This window comes from Sycon ciliatum, chromosome 1, assembly GCF_964019385.1.
Source record: "Sycon ciliatum chromosome 1, ocSycCili1.1, whole genome shotgun sequence".
NCBI classification, from domain to species: Eukaryota; Metazoa; Porifera; class Calcarea; order Leucosolenida; family Sycettidae; genus Sycon; species Sycon ciliatum.
Genome location: NC_088643.1, coordinates 4,530,233 through 4,553,300, shown reverse-complemented (window position 1 = coordinate 4,553,300; position 23,068 = coordinate 4,530,233). Strand labels below are relative to the sequence as shown.

The 23,068-nt window shown below is 48.4% G+C and overlaps 3 protein-coding genes and 1 non-coding gene across 4 annotated transcripts in view; 1 reads left to right on the top strand and 3 right to left on the bottom strand.

Annotated features, from left to right (window-relative positions):
* The window catches only part of LOC135810583 (WD repeat-containing and planar cell polarity effector protein fritz homolog), a 41,489-nt gene extending 26,516 nt beyond the window's left edge, over positions 1–14,973 (top strand). Inside the window, exons 15-24 of the mRNA XM_065324078.1 lie at positions 2,358–2,449; positions 3,135–3,257; positions 4,656–4,761; positions 5,519–5,633; positions 7,786–7,909; positions 8,355–8,418; positions 9,566–9,662; positions 10,656–11,141; positions 11,472–11,518; positions 14,371–14,973. Coding sequence (XP_065180150.1) covers positions 2,358–2,449; positions 3,135–3,257; positions 4,656–4,761; positions 5,519–5,633; positions 7,786–7,909; positions 8,355–8,418; positions 9,566–9,662; positions 10,656–11,141; positions 11,472–11,518; positions 14,371–14,541 — 1,425 coding nt within the window. The 3' untranslated portion in view covers positions 14,542–14,973. The remainder of the gene's footprint in view (positions 1–2,357; positions 2,450–3,134; positions 3,258–4,655; positions 4,762–5,518; positions 5,634–7,785; positions 7,910–8,354; positions 8,419–9,565; positions 9,663–10,655; positions 11,142–11,471; positions 11,519–14,370) is intronic.
* Positions 14,974–15,763: 790 nt separating this feature from the next.
* Positions 15,764–19,615, bottom strand: LOC135810575 (mycothiol acetyltransferase-like). Its single transcript, XM_065324070.1, has 4 exons — positions 19,336–19,615; positions 18,705–18,735; positions 18,132–18,192; positions 15,764–16,763 (listed from the first exon to the last, which is right to left on the bottom strand). Exons 1-4 carry the CDS (start codon positions 19,483–19,485, stop codon positions 16,430–16,432), a joined length of 576 nt encoding a protein of 191 aa, XP_065180142.1. The 5' UTR covers positions 19,486–19,615; the 3' UTR covers positions 15,764–16,429.
* A 38-nt stretch (positions 19,616–19,653) lies between these two features.
* Trnan-guu (transfer RNA asparagine (anticodon GUU)) lies at positions 19,654–19,727 on the bottom strand. Its single transcript has one exon. It is a non-coding gene; the product is annotated as a tRNA-Asn (tRNA).
* A 425-nt stretch (positions 19,728–20,152) lies between these two features.
* LOC135810568 (guanine nucleotide exchange factor MSS4-like) lies at positions 20,153–23,066 on the bottom strand. The gene is made up of 2 exons (XM_065324062.1): positions 22,861–23,066; positions 20,153–21,274 (listed from the first exon to the last, which is right to left on the bottom strand). The coding sequence occupies exons 1-2, from the start codon at positions 22,993–22,995 to the stop codon at positions 20,990–20,992; spliced, it is 420 nt and encodes a 139-aa protein (XP_065180134.1). The 5' UTR covers positions 22,996–23,066; the 3' UTR covers positions 20,153–20,989.
* Between the last annotated feature and the right edge of the window lie 2 nt (positions 23,067–23,068).

Below are 23,068 nucleotides of genomic sequence, written 5' to 3'. Positions count from 1 at the left end.
GCACATTCCAATCAGTACTCTACATATTTATAAGCGGTGGCAATCGTTAGGAATAGGTCGTGAGTTGTCAGAGTGCTCTAGTATATGAGAGAATGTTTTGTTTGTCTAATCGACGGCTCGTTTGAAGCCAGAGTTGTTTGAACTTGTTTCAGTCGACTTGATTCTAGACAGTAGTCGAAGGAGTACTATGAAGTATACACCAGGCGTAGTCTGTAAGGTATCTCGTGAGAATTCTGTCGGTACACATCAGGTATCAGCTTGCAAAGATGGCTCCTCTCTGTTTCTTGAAAGCCTGTATAGTTGGACTGTGGCTCCAGCGATTCCCTTCTCAGAGCAGGTACCATACCCAATACGGTCAATGCATATTGGACAGACCTGTGTGCACAACAGAAATAGTGGAGAGAAATCTCTCAGCTCATGAACACATCAGTGAAGTTTAAACTGCCGTTGTTTGTGGCCATCAGTATAAACCTATCGACTATAAGAATAATGTGCAAAAAACCCTCTATAACTACAGCTGGGGCCATGGAATTATAAAGCATCTAACTTAGGGAACTGCCAATTCTGGTCGGAGTTGCGTTCGAGGCCTGCAATTCATGATGGCTATCGTATGTTGCATTGACCAGAGATCATATAAAACGTCCATGCCACATTGAAACACGCACTACTTTCGAGTACTTTGGTATCCCCCACCAAATGGGCATTCGTTCCCGGGGTGGCAGGCGTCACCATTCGTTATGCCTGGATCAGATTTCATTGACCCCAACTGTCATGAATAATCATTTTAACTTTGACTGGATTTCAGTACAAGTTGTAGAACTGCAGAATAAATTTTGTTGTATTTGGGCAACCATTTCTCTACGAACGGTCTATTCGGAAAATAATTTTTTTAATAAAATATATGTCCAAATTCCACATCTACCCAAATCGGAATACTTGATCACGTATTCAGTCCTACACGGAATGTTTAGAAAACGCCAGGGAATAGGAATTTGCTAACGAGAACTCCAGGCCAGGGTACTAGCATACGAACAAAACAAGATAAAAACTCACCAGTATACTTGTAGTAATTCATGTCGGTGTAATATTCACGATAAGCAACGAGGCACCCTCCGATTTGGTCAAGATTCTTTGAAGTCTGGTTGTTCAGGTGATACAAACGGGCTCCCCGTTGTTACTTCCAGCAGCTTCACTCTCCCTGCGACAGCGGCTATCAGCCTCTCTCTCCATCGTCGACAATTATCACAGATTCAACATTCTACATTTATCAGCACTGCACTGGGTGAATATGTCTCGAGACGAATTTAGCGGATCAACAACGCTTTGATGGAGATAAATTCTCCTCTGGAGGACCTTCAGGGTACCTGGAAGGGTATAGAAGACGGGATCGCTCACGGCGTTGGGAGAACATAGCAAACAACCTCCTCTTCGATTGAAAATTGGCCAAAAAGTGTGTGAAATGTATGTGCGCAGATGCATTTCCACTGGCAAGCTAATCCCTCATTACGTCATCAGCGCTCGCTCGGCCGAAATTCAAAAGTCGTCTTCCTGCTCGACTCGATCGCTTCTGGAGACTCGTTCTTGTTCGAGGGGTCTTCTCTTTCACCTACCTTCGTCTTGGCATCGAAAACTCGGCGTCGAAAATGAAGCCGGAGTGCCCCTTTAACTATGTTATACCATGCGTTACTGGTGCATAGTGCTTTTTTTACGTCCGGTATACCCTCAAACATCAGGTATACCCACACACACATCAGGTATACCCACACACCCGTACACACGTACCTACATACCTCCGGTGGAATGAGTTAGTATGCAGGGAAATAGTTCTGGCGAGGAGTAAAAATGTCGCTGTGTTTGGCTATTGATTATCTCCTGTTGGTAATATATGGCGAGGAGACAACAATTTGGTAGCGCCATCAATAAGACAAGTTGAATCGACATTTGTGTATACAGTAAAAACCTGGGTGTAAGCGACCTCTGGGTTTAGCAACCACCTGCTCTTAGCGACCGTTTTTCCATGCACCGACAGTTCTACACAGACACTGTGGGACCTGGTTCTAAAGACCACCTGGCTTTAACGACCGTTTTTGCTTGCACCGTGGAGTGATCGCTTTATACCAGGTTTTTATACGACTGTACTTTATTCGTGCAGTGTAAAATGGTGGAGAACGAATAAAGTATACACAAATATCGATTCAGCTTGTCTTATTGATTCCTGTTGGTAAGATATTTTTGTGCAACTCCACCTCATTCGCTCTCTAGCCAACCTCATTCAAACCTCCTGTTCGCCGTTGTCATCGACGTCATGGTCGCCATTGCCGTCACTGATCTCTTCATGTCCATGTTTTTGTGTACAGATCTTCGACCTTGCACTCAGCTTGGTTTTCATGCAGTTACATTCTGAAGTTGGCTATCAGCAGGAAGTGCTGGATGCTGCTGCTTTCTTACAGTAAGTCAGAGAGGGTTGTGGAGTACATGTATAGTGATGAGTGTACGCGATTATTACGCGTTTTGCCAGTATTCGTTAGTGTCGTGTACGCAGGTGTGCAATGTCTGAATAACGACTTGAATCCTGCGCTTGTCTTTGCGTTTGTGTGTGTATGTGTGTCTGTGTGTGTACGAGTGTGTACATGAGAGTGTGTGTGTATGTGTGTGTGTGTGTGTATGTGTGTATATGTGTGTGTTTGTGAGTGCTTGCTCTTCTTTCATTCTCCTGAGTGGTTACCAACAGCCAGTGTATGCCGGAGTATGTGGTGTGGTGTGTGTGTGTCAAAAAAGAAAGAAGAAAAAAGAAAAAAAGAATGAAAAAATGAAAATGAAAAATAGGGATTCACTGGCCAGAAAAAGCCAATTTGATCAGCTGTGTGGTGGATACCAGGCTAAAATTAGCGGCGGTCAATTCATCAGCCTTGCAAGCTGTTGAATGGTGTAATCCCAGCACAAGTTGCTATGTCTAACATGGCTGTTCGCTATCATCGCTTCAGCGATTGGCAGGTCTGAGGTCTGAGGTGTGAGAGAGAAAGAGTTTGTGTGTATGTGTGCACATGTATGTGTGTGTGTGTGTGTGTGTGTGTGTGTGTGTGTGTGTGTGTGTGTGTGTGTGTGTGTGTGTGTGTGTATGTTCACGTGCACAGGGGACCGGCACGACTGAGTATGTGCAGCTGGTCCACACCGTTTTCTGACACCACATCCTCCGTCACCATGGAGACTGTCATGGGGCCCAGCAGTCACCAGAATCTGTTGCTAGTGTTCGACCGGTCAGTTCACAGCAGCACTTTACTTTAGTCCACCTTATGTTTAGTGTATTTTATATACAGTAAAACTTGTCAAGGCGACCACTCGGATAAGGCAACCACCTGTCCTAGAAGACCACCGAATCCAGCACCAAGGGATGCTATTTCCAGTCAAATGACCCTGGATAAGGAGACCACCTGGTTACACCGACCACGTTTTCAAGGTCCCTTGAGCGGTCGTCTTAGACAGGTTTCACTGAATAATTATCTCCTGGCCCGCCGTAAAGCTGCCAATAGTGAGAATGAGATGAAGGGTGGTAACCAAACACGGCTAACTAAAAACTACATTAAAACAATGAGAGGGAAAAGAGAGAAGAGGAAGAAGAGAACGAGAGGTGACAAGATCAGTGAGATGCACGTGGAGAGAAAGCGCAAGCATGTTGTTGTTGTTGTTGTTGTTGTTGTTGTTGTTGTTGTTGTTGTTGTTGTTGTTGTTGTTGTTGTTGTTGTTGTTGTTGTTGTTGTTGTTGTTGCTGCTGCTGCTGCTGCTGCTGCTGCTGTTGTTGTTGTTGTTGTTGTTGTTGTTGTTGTTGTTGTTGTTTCTGTCGTTGTTGCTGTTGCTGTGGCTGTTGCTGCTGCTGCTGTCGTTGTCGTCGTTGTTGTTGTTGTTGCGACTAAATCATGGTGGACATGCCTTATCTATTGTTGATTGGCCTACAGGGAGAGCGAAATTTTATTATGACCGCTGTAATACTCAATCTGCGGGCAGAACTGTTTCGTCCTTTGTGGACTCATCAGCGCAGCACGGACAAAATGAGGCCAAACCTGATAGCATTGAAAATAATATACGAGGCCAGGTTTAAACAAGGCCCAAACGTACCTTGCTAGAGTGCTCAATTGACCACTGTAATGTTGTCCGTAACCTCGTGGAGGTCCCGTCCGTGACCTCTATGAGGTCGGTCCCCTTTTGGTGCATATATTCTGTGTGGCGCTGCGTCCGGACTGCGCAGCTTACGCCTCAGAGCGCACGCACACTATTATATATTGTATGCATTCTTGTTTTTCTCCTTGGCGGCCTTCTTCTTGAGACTCTCGTTGAACAACAACCAATTATCAATCCTCTGTGTGTGGTGTGTCGAGTCGGGAGTAATAGAAAGGGCAAATCGTTCGGACATGAAACCCTGACCACTGTAATATGTGGCCTACGCTTGCTCATGCCACGGACCAATAGTTCAAACTGCACTCCGATTATCTTGCGAGCGAATTTTCGAGTGCAGACGTGCCTGATTCGCTTAATGTATACTGAGTCGTCAATCTGCAGCCTAGCCTACTCCATGTTAGACTCCGTGTGGATACTCCTACTCGTCTCAACTGTGTGTTCTTGCTCGTGTTCTGTGTGTTGTTTGCCTTGCGGCAATGCAGCGGCCCGCTGTGCAACGTGTGCTTTCAGCTTGGTGTCATCTCGAGAGGGCTGCTTGGGCCACTGCAGTTGATGAGCGAGTACATCAGTCACAGGCAAATCCCAGCTGTGAGTGACTGAACGGCTAGATGATACTATAGTCGAGCCAGATTTCCCCTGCTGCTGCTGCTGCTGCTGCTGCTGCTACTACTGCTGCTTTAACCTGGATACACTTGTCCAGTGACGAACAAACAGGACACCCCAAGGCCCAGCAGAACCGATCCGGTTGGTCAGGTCATGGCCCGACCAACTTTTTGGCCACCAACGCGTGCTTACTGCTGATTTGGTCATGTCTACACTCCATATCATACACAAAGTATGAAAGGCTAGGGTATGGCCAATCAAAGACTCCTTCTGCCGGTCCTGACCCAACTCCTTCTTCTAAGGGTGTACCTGCCTGCCCAGGGATGCCTGCCTGCAGGTGGCACGGTTAATGGACGTCCAGCTAAGATAGGTTCTTGTGTGTACTTCCAGTGCTACTGTGTTGTACATGGTACGGTACTGGGCGGGCAGTTCTTGGAGCATTGGTCGGACCGTGCTCCCGTCTGATCCTGGGATGTCGTGACCAGATGGCCTGTCTGTGTGTTTTGTGTGTCCACATGCAATGCCCTCTAAGGCAATAGCTCAGATCCTGCTCTTCTGATCCTAGGCCGATATCATGATCAGATGGCCTGTCTGTGTGGGTGTGGGTGTCCACGTGCAATGCCCTCTAGGCAATAGCTTGGACCCTGCTCTTCTGATCCTGAGACATCATGATTAGATGGCCTGTTTGCGTATGTGTGTTTGTGTATGTGTGTTTGTGTGTCCACGTGCAACCCGCCCGAAGGCAATTGCCCTGCTGCAGCATATAGACTGGAATCGGCAGGCCAAGACAGCCTTCATTGCCATGACGATGGTGGTGGATCACCTGTTGCGTGTTCCCCTGAGTGCCGAGAGTGAAGGTAAGGACGTGAAACACATGAGCAACTACTCGTAGTAGTGTGTGATGAGAGGAGAGTCATTTTATTTTATTGATTTATTGCAACATCTCAACGCTCAGTGGAAACACCGGCCAATGTGAAGAGAGTGGGTGACAGCCAACCACGGTGATGAAGACAAGTAGGGGTTAGGAGGGAAAACTTTGACAATTATCCTAATAGAGTCCAACCTCATCTGACCGTCACGGCACGGTTGTTTTTCTTTCTTTCAGGAAGCTCCACAGATAACGATAGGGGAGCCAGCCGGATTTTAAAAGGTTACTCTTCAGTCAACAGGATCATGAGTAGTTAGTAATAGTTTATACAAGTTTATAGGGGTCAAACGGGTGTACCTTTAACTAACGAACGGGTAAATTTCTTAACGGGCGGGTTAACGGGTACCCTTTAGCAGCCATATTATTTTTTTGCGCATTTCTCACATAAATAAAATTTGTATATTCACAGGTTGTATTTTGATACCACATTATGATTCGCAATTGATTCATGTCTCATAACAATATTATGGCAATGAAGGTTCCAACCGGCCAAGTGAATGTCATCCGTACATTTGCCCATGTACATAACTTCACAGGCAGTTACAATCATACATGGTCCTAGTGCTACATGTATTTTCATACATGTACGCAAATCAACTGCAGATCGATGTGATTCAAGCCATGCCAGGACCGAGTACTGTAAGACATGTATATATAGCGAGGAAGCAAATCTAACGTTTTAACGGATGACATTTCTTCGTTATAATAGATCCGTTGAGGCCGTACTGCTTCGTATATGCTGGGTGTGGATATGGCAGAATACTGCAAGATCGTTAACATATCTTCTCGTTAACCAGTGAATTTTGGACAATCGTTAAATTTGCGACTCGTTATAATAACATGTCTTACAGTAGTTAAGCAAAACTTCCATGATCTCGCGCAATCCTATTTGCTATGTTCGCAGAGAACTGGTTCTCTTCGCATTCAGAAGATGTTCGCACCCATAGCTAGCTGGGGTGCCTGACACAGCTGATGTGCTGCTGGCCAGCTAGCTGCTAGTGCTAGCTCGTTGAACTCGTGAAACGAATCTTCACAAATCCGTAATCTTATATGCAATATTTCGAACTACTTTTCAACTAAACCGAGCTCATCGATTGAAGGAACAAACTACAACCAGTATCATAGCTACCACCTACGGACATCCCCGTGTGTGACACTCCAACTGGTCACTCAGCCTGGTGACACTAGTTCATCTTCAAGTACTGTGGCAGGTTCGATGTCGGAGAACCTTCGTAACTTTCTAGTACATCAGCTGCCACCTCGAACGAGTGTCAAGTCTTGCATTTTCTCACATCACAATAAAAACCTTCAGTACGAGGATCTTTACTTGCACTAGAGTGGAGAGAACGACTGTTTTTCAGCCTGCTCCTGCCTGGCAAAGTCAAAAGCAGGAATGCACAGGAAAAAGGAAAAGAGTATCCGCAATCCTATTTTTGAGTCTTGGCATATGATAGGATCATTGAATTCCAACTTTTCAACTTTTTTATTTTATTTTTACAAACGAGTACCCTTTTACTAATGGTACCTGAGATTAACGGGCGGGTACCCGGGTACCCGGTACACCCGTTTGACCCCTACAAGTTTATTAGGGGAGTCCCAACAGGCTATGCCTTTTACTGGGAACCCTAAGGATTGCAGTAATTTCGCTCCGAAGAACGTCCAGCTTGCACGTAGCCAAGTTCATCTGATGTGTCGTATGACCAAGGTCACCATTTTGTCATGTGGCCTAAGTCATGTGATTGGTCCTGTAACAGTTTAACCAAGGTCATGCAATGTGTCATGTGACGAAGGCCATGTGATGTGTCATGTGACCAAGGCCATGTGATGTGTCATGTGACCAAGGTCGTTGCAATGTGTCATGTGATCAAGGCCATGTGATTTGGCATGTGACCAAGGAGAACTCTCTCTCTCTCTCTCTCTCTCTCTCTCTCTCTCTCTCTCTCTCTCTCTCTCTCTCTCTCTCTCTCTCTCTCTCTCTCTCTCTCTCTCTCTCTCTCTCTCTCTCTCTCTCTCTCTCTCTCTCTCTCTCTCTCTCTCTCTCTCTCTCTCTCTCTCTCTCTGTATACTGCACGGCTGCATAGCATTCATGGAGGAAGCGCTTGGCTCGTTCCTGGCACCACCGCGTCCACTTGTCCAGAGCATACAGATGCAGTATCGCAATCGCATCAACAACCTCGTTCGACGCTTCTTCCACCAGCTAGTGCGGTGAGTTGGCAGTTCCGGTGCCTACATGCAGCGGCAGGAGCCGGCTTGAGTTGACTTTTTAAAGATGTGTTTCAGTCAGCCGGTGCTGCCGTCTCCTTTGAGCCGTGAAACGTATGGGAAGAGTTTAGATTCAACGCACGATAATCCAACTAGTCGCTTTTCGGATAGTGAAATGGAATGTAAAAACTTGCCTGAGGGTGTGGGCCATAGACAGTTTATTTACATCGATATCAAACATTTAATATTCGCAATTTCGCAGCTTGCGCTTTGAATCTAAACTCTTCATATACATACATACGTGTACATGTAACACAGTCTGAAGCACGATTCCGTACATGTACAAGTAAGTTAGTTCATTACTTCATCACTCGTTGCTCACGTGTACACTGTGTACTGTGCTGATGGGTTTCTGAGAACCGTTGTGCACTGCTGCCACAACTCTCAGGTATCGCAAGTACGAGAAGGCGTTCCTCCTAGCCGAGGACATTGGGGCCAGAGATCTGTTCATGGTGAGGTCGCTAGCTAGCCGCCTGCCTGGTTTGAATAGTGCGTGTGCGCGTACGTGCCTGTGTGCTTGTGTGTGTGTGTGCCTTGTGTGTCCCATATGGTGCAGTGTCGATAGGTTGCGGGTTCGATTCCCGACGATTATGGTCACACACGTCTTTCTTCTCTTTCTCAGACTCCTCCTGACTTTTCTTTCATTCTCCTGGGTGGTTACCAACAGACAGTGCATGCCGGAGTATGTGGTGTGATGTGTGTGTGTGAAAAAAAATGAAAAAGACCAAAAAGTAGGGATTCACTGGCCAGAAAAAGCCACTTCAAAGCTGTGTGGTGTAGACCAGGCTGAATAGTGACGGTCAATTCTTCAGCCTTGCAAGCTGTTGAATGGTGCAATCCCAGCACAAGCTGCTATGGCTTCTGCTGTAGCATCGCTATCATCGCCTCTGGCGATGGGCGTCCAATGGTCCAATGGTGTGTGCCTTCGATTTATCTCTCCCGTCACTTATCTCTTCTTGTCTGTTGTCTCCCGCTTCTGGGAGCTGCGTGGCCCGATACTGGGTAGCTGTGCATAGCACTACTGGTAGTAGTGTCTGTGTGCTGGGGGGGGGGGGGGGAAGGTACTGTAGTCCTGTGTGCTGGGGGGGGGGAGGTACTGTAGTCCTGTGTGCTGGGGGGGGGGGGGGGAGGTACTGTAGTCCTGTGTGCTGGGAGGGGGGGGAGGTACTGTAGTCCTGTGTGCTGGGAGGGGTACTGTAGTCCTGTGTGCTGGGGGGGGGGGAGGTACTGTAGTCCTGTGTGCTGGGGGGGGGGGGGGAGGTACTGTAGTCCTGTGTGCTGGGGGGGGGGGGGGGGGGAGGTACTGTAGTCCTGTGTGCTGGGGGGGGGGAGGTACTGTAGTCCTGTGTGCTGGGGGGGGGGGGGGGAGGTACTGTAGTCCTGTGTGCTGGGGGGGGGGGGGGAGGTACTGTAGTCCTGTGTGCTGGGGGGGGGGGTACTGTAGTCCATCATCTGGGTAAAATCGCAATAAAGAGACCGTTTTGGAATTGAGGAGTGAAGCTTCATAAATGTGTAAGTGGACAGTAAGAAAATATCCTAGTGTCTTCAATTAATCGACCATGTTGATGTTTGCGCTATGGTGTTGATGGTCCACATCAGGATCTGCATTTCCTGGCAGTCGACGGTGGAGAGAGATCGTTGGCAGAGCTGGCTAAACACAGAGCGGAGAATGTGGATTCGGACGAAATTGACAGCGGTGAGTTTTTGCGGGTACTATCAAGAGTACATGATCTTCTACTGGTCTAATGCTTGGGTGTGTGTACAGTAGAGTCGCGCGCCGAAGAACGTGGAGCCCAAGAACGTCCAGCCTGAAATACTAAGAATGGCACAGCCTAAATTTAATTTAAGAACCGCGGTGTTGGTTTTCTAACTTTTCTTGCAGCTTTCCGGAAGTACATAATTCTGATCGGTTGCTTCTCAGAACATGCTATTAGAACGCAGCCAGATTGCTGAAGAATAAAGAATTTTTGCGATGCGACAAGCGATGCGACGGCCGCGAAACCGGGAAATCCCCAAATCGTAGCCATCTCGCAGCCCACGCAACTGCCGCAACTGGGCCATTGCAGAAGTTGAGCTTGGCTCAACTTTTGCGATGCTACAAGCTATTTGGCGTACGATTTTGACCTTTCCTACAGCAAAGTTGTACAAAGGTTCAAGAGTTGCCTGTAAATTTGTACAAGTTGTACCAAACCACGCAAATACCATGGTGACGTACCCACCTGCATTGAACTGCACGCCAAATGTGCAAAGCGTCGTCGCATCGCAGACTTCTTCTGTGAATGGTATTTCGCGAGTTTGCATCGCACGCTTCCGTCGCAGATCGTGTTGCATCGCCCATCGCATCGCAAAAATTCTTCTGTGAATCCCACTTAAGATCGTCCCAGACATTTTCAACCCCTTGGAAACATATTCCTGGGTTTGCGACCCTACTGTACACGTGAAATCGCAATGACTTAGTTTTGTGTTTCGTGTATGGCTGGATATAAGTTTGTGGCCAGATGATGTACAGATTATCAGTTCTGAGGATTGTTTTAGCCGTGCTATGTGCATGAAACGCTTAACCGGCTGTCACTGTTCTCTTCTGCCTTTGTGTGTGCATGTGTGTGTGTGTGTGTGTGTGTGTGTGTGTGTGTGTGTGTGTGTGTGTGTGTGTGTGTGTGTGTGTCTGTGTGTGTGCATGGCGGTGCAGCTTCGCTTGGCTCTCTGGAAGGTGTCGAGGTGGACAGCGACCTGTCGAGCAGTACGCACAGTCGCGCGGCTAGCGACATCGCCGAGGTTACGGGTGTCATGGCGATGACACCGGGTTATGGCGGTGGTGCCTCCGCTGACAGTGACGGTGCCATTCAGGTCGACGTCTCGTCAGAGTCCGAACGCGAGTTTGAGAATCTGTTTGACGACCCGGACGGAGATGAAGAGGACTTGTTTGACAAGGATACCGGTGATGTTGCTGATGCGCTGGGCTCCGTGGAAGGCTTGGCGGAGAGCGAGCTAACGCTGCGAGCGACCGGTGCGAGTGCCAGCAATGTCCGCGACGAGAGGTTCGCTGGCGGCGCCCAGCAACACCAGCATCAGCAACTGACTTCGCCGCTGATGTCGCTGACGCATCCGGATGACGAGCTCAGCTCATCAAACACACCGGATGCTGCCCAGCCGCAACACTTTCCTTTCCATGCTGGTAAGGCGTACACGTGTAGAGTGTTGATGTCAGTGTTTGTACAGTGTTGATGTCAGTGTTTGTACAGTGTTGATGTCAATGTTTAGAGAGGGTTGATGTCGGTTTATACTAGCAGAGCCGTAGCCATCACAGGGAAGGGGAGTGAGGGAGGGAGGGAGGGGGGCAGGGGAGGGGAGGGACGGAGGGGGGGGGGGGAAGAGAGAGAGAGAGAGAGAGAGAGAGAGAGAGAGAGAGAGAGAGAGAGAGAGAGAGAGAGAGAGAGAGAGTGAAAGAGGGGCTAAAATCTACCTATTTATCAGACCTGTCATCTGTTGTTTGTTCTGGCTGCAGGACTAGGAACACCATCAGCACTGCACATCGGCGATGACGCTCACTCGGTAAGATTAGACGTACACGATGACATCAGTGGTGACAGATGAAATCCAACCCCTGATCTACTATAGAGTAGAGCCTAGACGTACACCGTGACAGCATTGGTGACAGATGAAATCCAACCCCAAATATATTATAGAGTGGAGCTTTAGACGTACACTGTGACAGCATTGGTGGCAGATGAAATCCAACCCCAGGCCTGATCTGCGCATACCGCTCAGTACAATGCAAGCACATATCCGCACCGCCTCTGAGGTTACACATGTGCCATAGCATGCTCCCAGCTGCCTTTTTGTAAAGCCGCACACTGTGCTGTGTGTCTACGGTAGTCAGAGCTTCACCCCGTGGCGAACGTTGCACGGCACCGTGCTTCTGATAGGGGTATACGTCTTGAAACTGGTACATGTGTCTTGCCCGCCTGACGCACGTTGAGGCGAGAACCTGATCAAGCAAAGCCAGCGGATTGCCCGCATCCTGCTCACTGCTACAGCCTTGAGTTCAGTTTAATGTGTCCACATGCACAGAGTAATGTGCCTACAGTCCATTTCAAAACTATAGACGCGTACCTAGGCAAAAACCGTTATGCCAGCATCTATACCACATAAAATCTGTGATCACTTTGTGCATATTTTTTTCCAAATTGGGCGTCTGTTATCCAATCGTTTAGAAACTATATGAGAGTAATTGTGGAGCGGTCCTGAGCAATATTCCGAAAACTATTCTCAAAACGTTCCAGCCAAATTTGAAATATTTCAAAAACCCTACCCGTCTATAGTTTTGAAATGGACCGTACATGCACAGATTAATGTGTCTGCTTCCAGCCGAGTCTCACGCGAACCGTAAAAAAATTTTTTTTTAATGCACAGATTAATGTGCCTACATGATCTACTCACCTCCCACCGCTTTAGGAGCTGCATCCACGCCTTTGATCTTTGCAGGGTGGTGGCGTTCCTATGGATGCTAAAAACTCAGTCTAACCGAGTCTCGAGCGAACCGTGAAAAAAAGTGCAGGTTATCATGTGCCTGCATGTACTTCAGACATGTGCATCATACAGTTTAAAGGGGAAGTATACCCTAAAATCAAATTTTCACCAGTTGTAGTCTTCGGGGTGCTGAGTCGAATGGTCTTGGTCCGAGGAAGCTGAGACGCTCCCTTCCTACTTGAATCCCAATCGAACTCGCGCACTTCCACCGAAACTGGGTGACTGCGCCCTACTAGATGGGGATTTGTATGCAAAATGTCACTAAAAGCGCCATTTCGTTCTTATAAAAGCACGGATGACCGCCATTGGCCCATATGTTGTAGTCTTTTGGACGCTGAGTCGACTGGTTTTGGTCCGAAAAGGCTGCGATGCAGCGTTCCTCCTTTATTCCCAATCGAACATGGTTGAACAAGCGGTCACGTGCTCCTGCGTACACCAGTCACCTGGTCACCGTGCCTGCAGGGTACAACTTACTAGCCCGTTTGACCTTTTTTGGGTGCAGTCCTGTCACTCGAGTTGAACTCGAGTTGAACCTTGGTGTGAAAGTTGTCGCCTGCTGGCGCGGTGACCAGGTGATTTGGGCACCCAGGAGCACGTGACCGCTTCTTCAACCATGTTCGATTGGGAATAAAGGAGGAACGCTGCATCGCAGCCTTTTCGGACCAAAACCAGTCGACTCAGCGTCCAAAAGACTACAACATATGGGCCAATGGCGGTCATCCGTGCTTTTATAAGAACGAAATGGCGCTTTTAGTGATATTTTGCATACAAATCCCCATCTAGTAGGGCGCAGTCACCCAGTTTCGGTGGAAGTGCGCGAGTTCGATTGGGATTCAAGTAGGAAGGGAGCGTCTCAGCTTCCTCGGACCACGACCATTCGACTCAGCACCCCGAAGACTACAACTGGTGAAAATTTGATTTTAGGGTATACTTCCCCTTTAAAGGGGAAGTTAAGGCAAAAATTAAAATTTCACCAGTTGTAGTCTTCGGGGTGCTGAGTCGAATGGTCTTGGTCCGAGAAAGCTGAGACGCTCCCTTCCTACTTGAATCCCAATCGAACTCGCGCACTTCCACCGAAACTGGGTGACTGCGCCCTACTAGATGGGGATTTGTATTCAAAATGTCACTAAAAGCGCCATTTCGTTCTTATAAAAGCACGGATGACCACGATTGGCCCATATGTTGTAGTCTTTTGGACGCTGAGTCGACTGGTTTTGGTCCGAAAAGGCTGCGATGCAGCGTTCGCCCCTAATTCCCAATCGAACATGGTTGAACAAGCGGTCACGTGCTCCTGCGTACACCAGTCACCTGGTCACCGTGCCTGCAGGGTACAACTTACAGCCTGTTTTGACCTTTTTTGGGTGCAGTCCTGTCACTCGAGTTGAACCTTGGTGTGAAAGTTGTCGCCTGCTGGCGTGGTGACCAGGTGATTTGGGCACCCAGGAGCACGTGACCACTTCTTCAACCATGTTCGATTGGGAATAAAGGAGGAACGCTGCATCGCAGCCTTTTCGGACCAAAACCAGTCGATTCAGCGTCCAAAAGACTACAACATATGGGCCAATCGCGGTCATCCGTGCTTTTATAAGAACGAAATGGCGCTTTTAGTGACATTTTGCATACAAATCCCCATCTCGTAGGGCGCAGTCACCCAGTTTCGGTGGAAGTGCGCGAGTTCGATTGGGATTCAAGTAGGAAGGGAGCGTCTCAGCTTTCTCGGACCAAGACCATTCGACTCAGCACCCCGAAGACTACAACTGGTGAAATTTTAATTTTTGCCTTAACTTCCCCTTTAATGCAGGGAGTCGTAAAATACCGGTATTTTACAACTCCCTGGTTTAATGTGTGTGCGCATCTTTGTGTCTGTTGCTCAGCACTCGTCCAGGCCATCCAGTGGCCGGGGTTCAGTGCGCGGTTCACCGTCGGTTGTGCCGCGTCACCGCAGTAGGCCGGCCACGCCCAGCTCCAGCACTCTCGGCCCACCGTCACCGGCATCGCCACGGAAACAGAAAGACGTGAAAGTAGTCAATGTGGGTTTGGTGTGATTATTTAAAAACAAAAAAAATCCTCTGGTTATGACCCCCTCCTCCTCGCCCTTTCTTACCTTGTCAGCATGCCTAGTTGTCTGTGTTCAGTATGTTGAGCGGCAACCAGAAGCCAGCCGTTGTTGATTATCGTTTCCACTGTCGTAGACTAGGTGTAGTTTTTGTATTCTGACACTGGCCTTGACCTAGCTATGCCTGTGATTTTTCTTAAATCACCTGTGAGATAAAGACTTTTCTGAAGACGATATTTGTACTTTTTTGTAATTCAGCCTTGAACTTCGAGGTACGAGTATTTTTGTTGAACAATGTAGAATATATCGTCGTCAGGAGGATGAGCTGATATACCGTCTCCTCGCCGTTTGTTGAACAATGTAGGATAGTGTTCCGGCAGCATGTCTACATGTAGCTCTGGTGAAAATGCTGAAGGAATGAGACGAGTGCTTTTATTCTTCTGAAAGAAAGCAGGACTTGCATTGTCCAGCTGGTGCTGCGTAGCACCAAGAGTGCGTGAACCCAGAGTGTGCGGCTTGCAACTGTTTTTTGCATGGGGGGTGTCTGGTACTGTCATGGCAGAATAAGCCTTTTGCGCGTTGTACATATGTACGAAGTTCAGTACTAGGGCGTAGGTGTGTACAGAACCGATTGGGTGTTCATTGTGTGCTATGCATGCGCAATTGACCAATTTTAGCCTCGTAATTAAGGGCAGACAATCCCTATTCCAGATTCTTCACTTTGGTTAGAACTAATGGCTAGATCTTTGTCAGAAAAGGTTTTCGTTCGAAATGCCTTCAGGGCCCATTTCTTGGTGGAAATAGCAGAAAACACAATAGGGTCCTGCACATTCAACACCCATTAGGTTCTACTGTATTCTACGGGATTTCGTGCATCTGTACAACGCGCAAAAGGCTTATTGCTGGATTACATCATAGTGTAGTTGATGCAGATACGCGGCAGGAACAAAAAAAGAAAGAACAGGAAGTGGCGTAGCGCATACAACTGAGCTGTACTTGTGCAGCAGGAGATCTGCTTGAATCATGCGTGCGCACACTACATCACTGAAGTCATCCTCTTCGTGACAGCAACCCATTCGGGCTGCACAGTATGGGGCTCTTGTGCTCTTGGGTCCTAGCACCCATGACCCCCCCCCCCCCACAGACACCAAAAATGACGTCACACATTCTGTTGGCCTGGCAAAAAGAAAGTTCTATCCTTGGCCAATATGAGATTTCTCCACAATGCGCACCAACACACGACTAATTTCTCATCTAATTGTCTATATCGGACATGTGTAGCAGTTTCAGTTCCATAGAATCCTCACCTGTGTACACGTACTGTCATCTTAGAAGAAATTTTGAAGACCAGCTTCCATAACATAAATTTTAATCAAAACAAAGAATTAGACCGGTACGCGGTAGAAGCCATGATGCATTGGCAACAACTGAGTTCAAGTTCAATGTTGATGTTTCACGATATGCCTGGGCATGTATTTCAGTACATGTGCATGCCAGGGGGTAATACATCTCTGTGTGCCCGTGCACAGATATGTATGGAACTCGACTTATTTGGCATAATAGGTGAATGCCAGTGTAATTCCACAGCACTGCTAGACTGCTCGTCGACTGATCTCTTTTTAAGGTAGCCACCGTGGATTGGCTGACCGGGCGCCACTGATATCCGGGATGTCGGTTTTGCTGATACACTGCAAGTGGTTTTTCCAACGGCTGCCGTGCACACGTGTGTGTGCACGTGCAAATGTGTGTGTGTGTGTGTGTGTGTGTGTGTGTGTGTGTGCATGTCACCAATACGCACTACACAACACATGCGTGGCACCTCCACATGCGGCTGAATGGGCATTGGGCACAAGAGAGTTCAGCCCAAGCTTGTCGGCCTAGCCGACGAGTACATCCATGGAACACTTGCGAAAACCAAGACTCTCGTAGAGTGCGATGGCGTTTTCTCGGAACGCTTCAGTGCGTAGCGTGGCTGCTTGCCTGCCCTGAGATCTGTGATAGCGCAGCACACACTGCACTAGGGCCTTGGCCAAGCCACGGCGGCGGTGGGCTTCCTTCACGCACACAAAGTGAACGCGTCCGTTCCGCACTGGCTGGCTGGCGCTGGGTATGAGGTCGAGCCAGGCGAACGCAGACCCCACTACTTCACCGCTGCATGTGATGAAGAACAGGCCAGCGTCTCGGTCAAACTGACCTTCCTTCGATGCAAAACTGGTACAGAAAATGAGCAGAGCATTACGTTGTGCCTAGACAGATAGTAGTGGTCATCTCTCTCCAAACACTTGCTTGGGAGTGGTCAACCACGTACATCTCTAACATGGCTCCTTGCCAGTGACAGGGCATATCCCAGATCACCCCCCCCCCCCCCCCCAGAAATTGTGTACATCTTTTTAAAAGAAGTGTGTGTATGCTGGGGAACAGGAAAAGGGGCGGGTCAAATCGACAGTTTTCGGGAAGGGTTTCTCACATTGCCATGAACACAGCTTGTCGTGGTAGTTTGGACAGAATACAAAATAGAGGACAGACGTCGCGTCACGACTAAGCACAAAAATGATTATCAACAAGCATGAGAGCTCCTGTCAAATAATTGGATGCCCTTCAAGTTTCTCGGCAGCGCAGAGCCCGAAGGGAGGTGCATGCAAGAACGTTTCTTTTCATGTGCCAGCCCCGCGATGCTAACTTATGAAAACAGCAGCAAACCAAGGATGTGACAGGACAGCTATTCATGAGGTTGGGGCACCTACATGCACACGCACAGTGCACATGCACAGTCGTACTCAATATTATAATCTGGGCCGGTGACTATTAGAGCCAGTGCCCTGCACCAGTACATAGCAGGGCCGGCGGAACCGGTCAGGCTGGTCCGGCCATGGCCGGACCACTTTCCCAGCTGGATGGTCCATGTGATTCGTGCAAAACCGGTGTAAAAAAAATCCAGAGGTATATGACTCGACTGTACTGCCGACGTGTGATGTGCTTCGAAGTAGCTCAGGACTCCGTGACCGGCACTGTATGGCTGATATGGATAAAAAGTTGTGTTTGTGTTCTTTTACTATAATTTTCTGCATTTTCTGGAGCCTTAGAGATGCCCAAATTCGCTCTATTTCACGTAAATTTTAAATATTTCTCCCGGGGGAGGTCCCCCGGACCCCCTCAAAGGTTGGCCGGACCACTCCCCAACTCCTTCCTCCGGGCCTGCATAGCCCAGAGTTTGCAGGTCCGAGGCCACACAGCCCGGTCACCGTAGGCCTGGGGCTGCACAGCGCCACCCATGCTAGCTGCCTCACAATGCTACAGTGTAAGACCAGATATTTTAACGTCAATTACAGCTAACGATCTGCGGATTTTTGCGGGTTAGCGAGGTGAAATTCTAATGAATTCTGTCTCAAAACTGGCAAACGACTGTACATGTACATATCGTTTAGTACATAACGACTTCAAATGTTAACGAATTTTTTAAATTCGTTAAATCGTTAGAATTTAATGTTCGTTAACATTACTGGCCTCTACAGTAGCATGCAGCACTGTGCAAACACGGAGTGACAACTGAAGTAAGGTGCTGCATGTGTACACACTAACCTGGCAGTGAATTTGTCGGCAGTCCAGAAACTTGCCGCCGACTCGCCAAATGTGTCAAGTACTACACAACCATACAAACGCGCACATGCCCCGTGACACACGGGAAAATACACGCGCGCACCAACCCAGACACACAGATACACACACACTCATGCACGTGCACACACACGTACAGTAACACACACACACACACACACACACACACACATGCACGAGCGCGCGCGTGCACACACATACACACACACGAGAGCGCGCGCGCACACACATACACACACACAAGCGTGCGCACACACACACACACACATGCCCATGCGCACATACATGCATGTGGCAAGGACTACATAACCAAGTCAACGTGCAAAGACGTGCACACGAACACACACACACACACACACACACACACACACACACACACACACACAGAAGAAGAAGTAGAAGTAGAAGAAGAGCTCTCTGCTCGGTGCGATGAACAAACAGATCAAAAGTGCCAAAATACGCCAGTTAGACAGAATGCCTCTTAGTTTCTACATTACGCTGGTTCACCGTGGCTGTGACAACAGTCCGCATACTAACTTAGGTTTGCCCATATCTCTGGCGTCTTGTCCTGCAGGTACAGACAAACATGCACGCACACACGCGCATGTGCTTACGTACATTGAGTATGCATGTGCCTCCCTCTGCTATTCGCATTCCTGTCATTGGGCATGCCGCGGTGCGGTTTGAATCCCGCCGTTGTCAAGTTGCTCAAACGGTTCCATTCATTGCAACTGCGCTGGCATATATACAAAATGTGTTTCCTCCGTCAGGAGTGCCCGGGATCAAATTGAATGTGTGCCGGCCACAACTTGTGTCAATGGCGGTATCAATGCGTACTACAGTGCTGGCAACTGGCGCGCCGGCAAGGGGGTCGGATTCCAGTTGCCAGCACTGACTGTAGTATGCATGTACATGTGCAGTCAGTCATTCCTTCCTTTTCATGATTGAGTAAACTGCCACTGCCATGCATGCCGTGCATGCCGGGACTCGGCCGGTTGTTACTGCTCAGGAACCTTGACTGGGCCGCGGGTGCGCAGCTCGGAGTAAGTTTTATCACGGTCCGCACTTGCGCCTTGGCAAGCCTCGGATGTGTGAAATCCGACACCTTTCCCCAAGGTAGCAGTGGGGTTTGCTCCACAATGCAAAACGCCCAGTTCACCCGACTCACCCCTCGCCAGCCGACCTCTAGAGCATAGCCCGTCGGGAGAGCGATGTCCTCTGTCATGATGGCCAGCTCACTGGTTTGCAAATGCTCAAAGATGAAGGCGAAACGCTCAACGTCCGGCGTCCAGTTCGTTTCCCACGGTGCTTTGGCCATTGTTCTCTCCAGTCAGCATGGTCTAGAGGGCACCAAAGTTACCAAACACAAAAAAAGTGTGCCATGCAACCTTCTTCCAACCAGAATAGAAGCGGACACAGACCGAACAGGAGCCGTTCATAGCAGCATCGCTGGAACTATGGGAGAAAAAAAGAAAAAAAGGAAGGTCGTCCCCGGGTGGGCTTGAACCACCAACCTTTCGGTTAACAGCCGAACGCGCTAACCGATTGCGCCACGGAGACTCCGATGAATGTACTACCGCTAACGAAAGATATAATGGAATGCATGGGTTGCCAAACCCAAATGAGCGGGGGGGGGGGCACAAATCAAAGAGGTCTCCTCAATGTGCGTGCGAATTTTACTTTACTTTCTGCTCCTTGATAAGAAGTACAAGTAATCATTATACTAATAATCAAAAGTACATGTGCATGGTTTCTTTTTGTGTAACAGGATTCTGGGTCAAGTCCAAACTGCTGTTTTTTACTGAATTTTGAGGGGGAAATCCCATTGCAGTCTGAAGAAAGAGTGGTTCTCGTACATGAACTCTGCAGCAGTATCACACCAGTCCATATTCACATTCAACCAGTGATTTCACCACACAGATGCTGAGGCACTGCTCTCGAGTGGAAATCCACGTGCCACCTGGAACAAAAACTGAACATGAATGTGATGTCATGAACGAACACGTTAATTTTCTGTACCGAGGTACGTAGTACATGTAGTTTATCATTCATGGGCACTGCATACAACACTAGAAAAGCCAGAAGAAGAGTTCTAAAAACACTCACAACGCTCTCAACAATAAAACCGCCGCAGCACAGAGGCATCAGCAAGAGACTGAAAATATAATCGATCAGGCAGTGTTGGGGAGTCGTTCGTACGACTGCCTGGGCAGTACCCAAGTGCGATCGAGGACCGGAGCCATCCATAGGCCGATGATAAATTATTTAGAAAAGTAGGAAAGGAGAAATTGAAAAGGGGGAGCCTAGTGGGAAGAAATGCACGATAAAATAGATGCGACGCGGTCAAGTCGTTGGCATGGATTTAGTGGGGGATCAAAGCTGCATCCAGTGGCTGTGAAAACTGAAGTATCGAAACGCGGCTGTGATAGCTGAAAGGTTTATGTTCACCACCGATGGAGAAGCAGAGTAGACAGCAAGTGTGCAGCACATCAATGCATTACGTTAAGCCTTTGCGGTCGGCAAAGTGTCTTTCCGGAGCATAGAGAGAGCAGTACATGGGCCAGCCGTCTGGTCCATTCTCACAGTTCTTTGTAGTGCTAAGCTAGTGTGTGTGTATCACATGCAACCGAACAATGTCCTGCAGGCCAGCAGAACAAGCATGTCTATGTACAGCGACCCGGGCTGAGAGATCCTGCTGTGTAGATGAGTGCCTGGCACACAACGACTTCTTGTGCCGCGATGGTGAAGGGGCTGCGGATTGTTCGAGACTTTGCGCAGCCCACCGAGAGTGTCAAATTAGCACGGTGTGTAGAACATTGTTACTATGATGAAAACTGCGGCCGGGCTTTGGCTGCAGCCGCACCGCTTGCGTCGGCCACCACGCGATCCAGCGCAACCCAGAACTCACTGGGACTGTCGAGCTCCACAACGCCAATCGGCCCAATCTCGCAGTCGGCGCAGATCAGGAACTTGCGGCCCTGGTGCGGTAGCGTGAATCCGACGTTCTCAAACTGCATCATATCGGTCAGCTTAAAATAGGAGGAGAGTGCTTCGCCGTCAGCCGACAACTCAATGCCCGCTTTCTTCTCCATGGCAGGTAGTCTCCGCTGAACAAATAGTACAGGCAAAGCAGAAGTTCCAGAAGACGGAGAATGCCAATGAGCACAGTACTGCTGCTGCTGCTGCCGTGAAGACGCAGGTAAGTTAATATAGTCAAATCTCATTAGGACGAACACTGAGGGACCGATGGTATTTGTTTGCAATAACGGGAGTTCTTATCCATATTTTATAAGGAGTGAAAACACAGTTCTCTATCCAATAGAGTTATAAACATTAAACTTTGTTCTTATAAAGCGAAAGGCACAACTCTTGCAGCCGGGTCAGATCCGGTTACGTTCAAGTGCGGCTACTGTAAACAGTACGTACATCAGGGAGTCGTAAATTTCTACTCCCTGATGTACATGTACCGGTATATACTCCCTGATATGAACGGTCATACTCCCCCAAGTCCCAACCGGGTCACACGTGACCGGTGTTCTTTTCCAAACGGGTCCAAGTACCCCCCCCCCCCCCACCCAATCAGGTCGATGACCCGGCTCAGGAGCAGACACTGGGGAACCTTTGTACAATGTACACAAGGGAGTTGAACTGTCACTAAGATCACACTGGATGGAAGCAGCCAAGTCAGTAACTACCTGTTTAGGAAACTTCACTTCTCAACTCCAAACATGGTCTCTATTCCAATTCAAATTAACATGACACCAAATTTTCGGGCCTGGCCCATCATCAAGGAATTGAAGTAACTACCTGTGCCCCAAAAAGCACAGATTGGACACGCGTACATGTGCACACACTGGTATTTGCCCATGGGCTATTTCACAGGATTGATTCGGTAGAAGATTTGAGGCTTCAGCTGTGTTGACAACAACTTTCAAAATACCATCCAGATTAAAAGCAGACGCACCAAACAGGATTACAGTGAGAGCATAATGTGGGAATGAATCTACAGGGATGGCAACCGAAATCCGACCCCTGCATTTTTACGCATGAGTGCCGCGGAGCTAAGACGAATCATAGAGAGTAGTGTACATGCCTCGGGCATACCAACAAAGCGTGAAGATCGCCGTTTGGCATTCAATTTCTTTTTTCGCGTATAGCTGTGTGCAACTGCATTGCCCATGCTTTGAGGCTCGTGTGGTCGCGTGCTGTGTTGGTGCAGTGCGAGCGCACTACTCCACGGGGTCAGATTTCACTTGCCACCACTTGTACCCTGCACTAGCCTGCAGCCCAGTGAAAGTTTGAATGGGATAATTATGCATTTCACATTTATCCGGATGATATAATTTCCCTGATTTATTCGTCCTGTGCATGAAGAACACAGTCATCGTCATGGTTTACACCAACATGGACACCAACATGGACGGGGGTAGCAATGAAACAGCAGTGAACGAGACTAAATGAGTTTTCAGAACCTTAGTACTGTTGTACCCTCTTCACCTACAGTTCGGTCTGTACGTGATACTGTGCTCTCACGAGTACACAGGCGTTTTCACATCCAATAGCCTGCGTGCTCGCCAGCTTTGAAAGACGTAGACCTATGCCTGTCATTCCCACACAATCAACTTGCTCCACTGCCATACTATACCGTATCTTAGAATTAAATGAATTGCACACAGGCTTCACACAAATGTACCTCCTGGTCGACGAACAAGGCTACACCAGGCTCAACGATTTTTGAGCCGCACCTTTTGCAGATCAGCCAGAGCCCATTCTTGCCATTATCGTCTAGAGACGGCCCGCTGGCCGCAGCTACAGTAGACTCACTCATTGTTCGCCAAAATACTCAACACCCTTCTCTGCGTAATGAGATGAAGGAGGGCATTTTACTTGTTTTTGTTGGA

Excerpts from the sequence above, each read along its gene's own strand:
- LOC135810575 (XM_065324070.1), bottom strand. The coding sequence starts at position 19,485 with ATGGCCAAAGCACCGTGGGAAACGAACTGGACGCCGGACGTTGAGCGT. Across the intron at positions 18,736-19,335 it reads TAGAGGTCGGCTGGCGAGGG|GACAAGACGCCAGAGATATG; the intron begins GTGAGTCGGGTG and ends CTGTACCTGCAG. Across the intron at positions 18,193-18,704 it reads AGAGATATGGGCAAACCTAA|TACTTGACACATTTGGCGAG; the intron begins GTTAGTATGCGG and ends ATGGTTGTGTAG.
- LOC135810568 (XM_065324062.1), bottom strand. The coding sequence starts at position 22,995 with ATGAGTGAGTCTACTGTAGCTGCGGCCAGCGGGCCGTCTCTAGACGAT. Across the intron at positions 21,275-22,860 it reads CCTTGTTCGTCGACCAGGAG|CGGAGACTACCTGCCATGGA; the intron begins GTACATTTGTGT and ends CTATTTGTTCAG.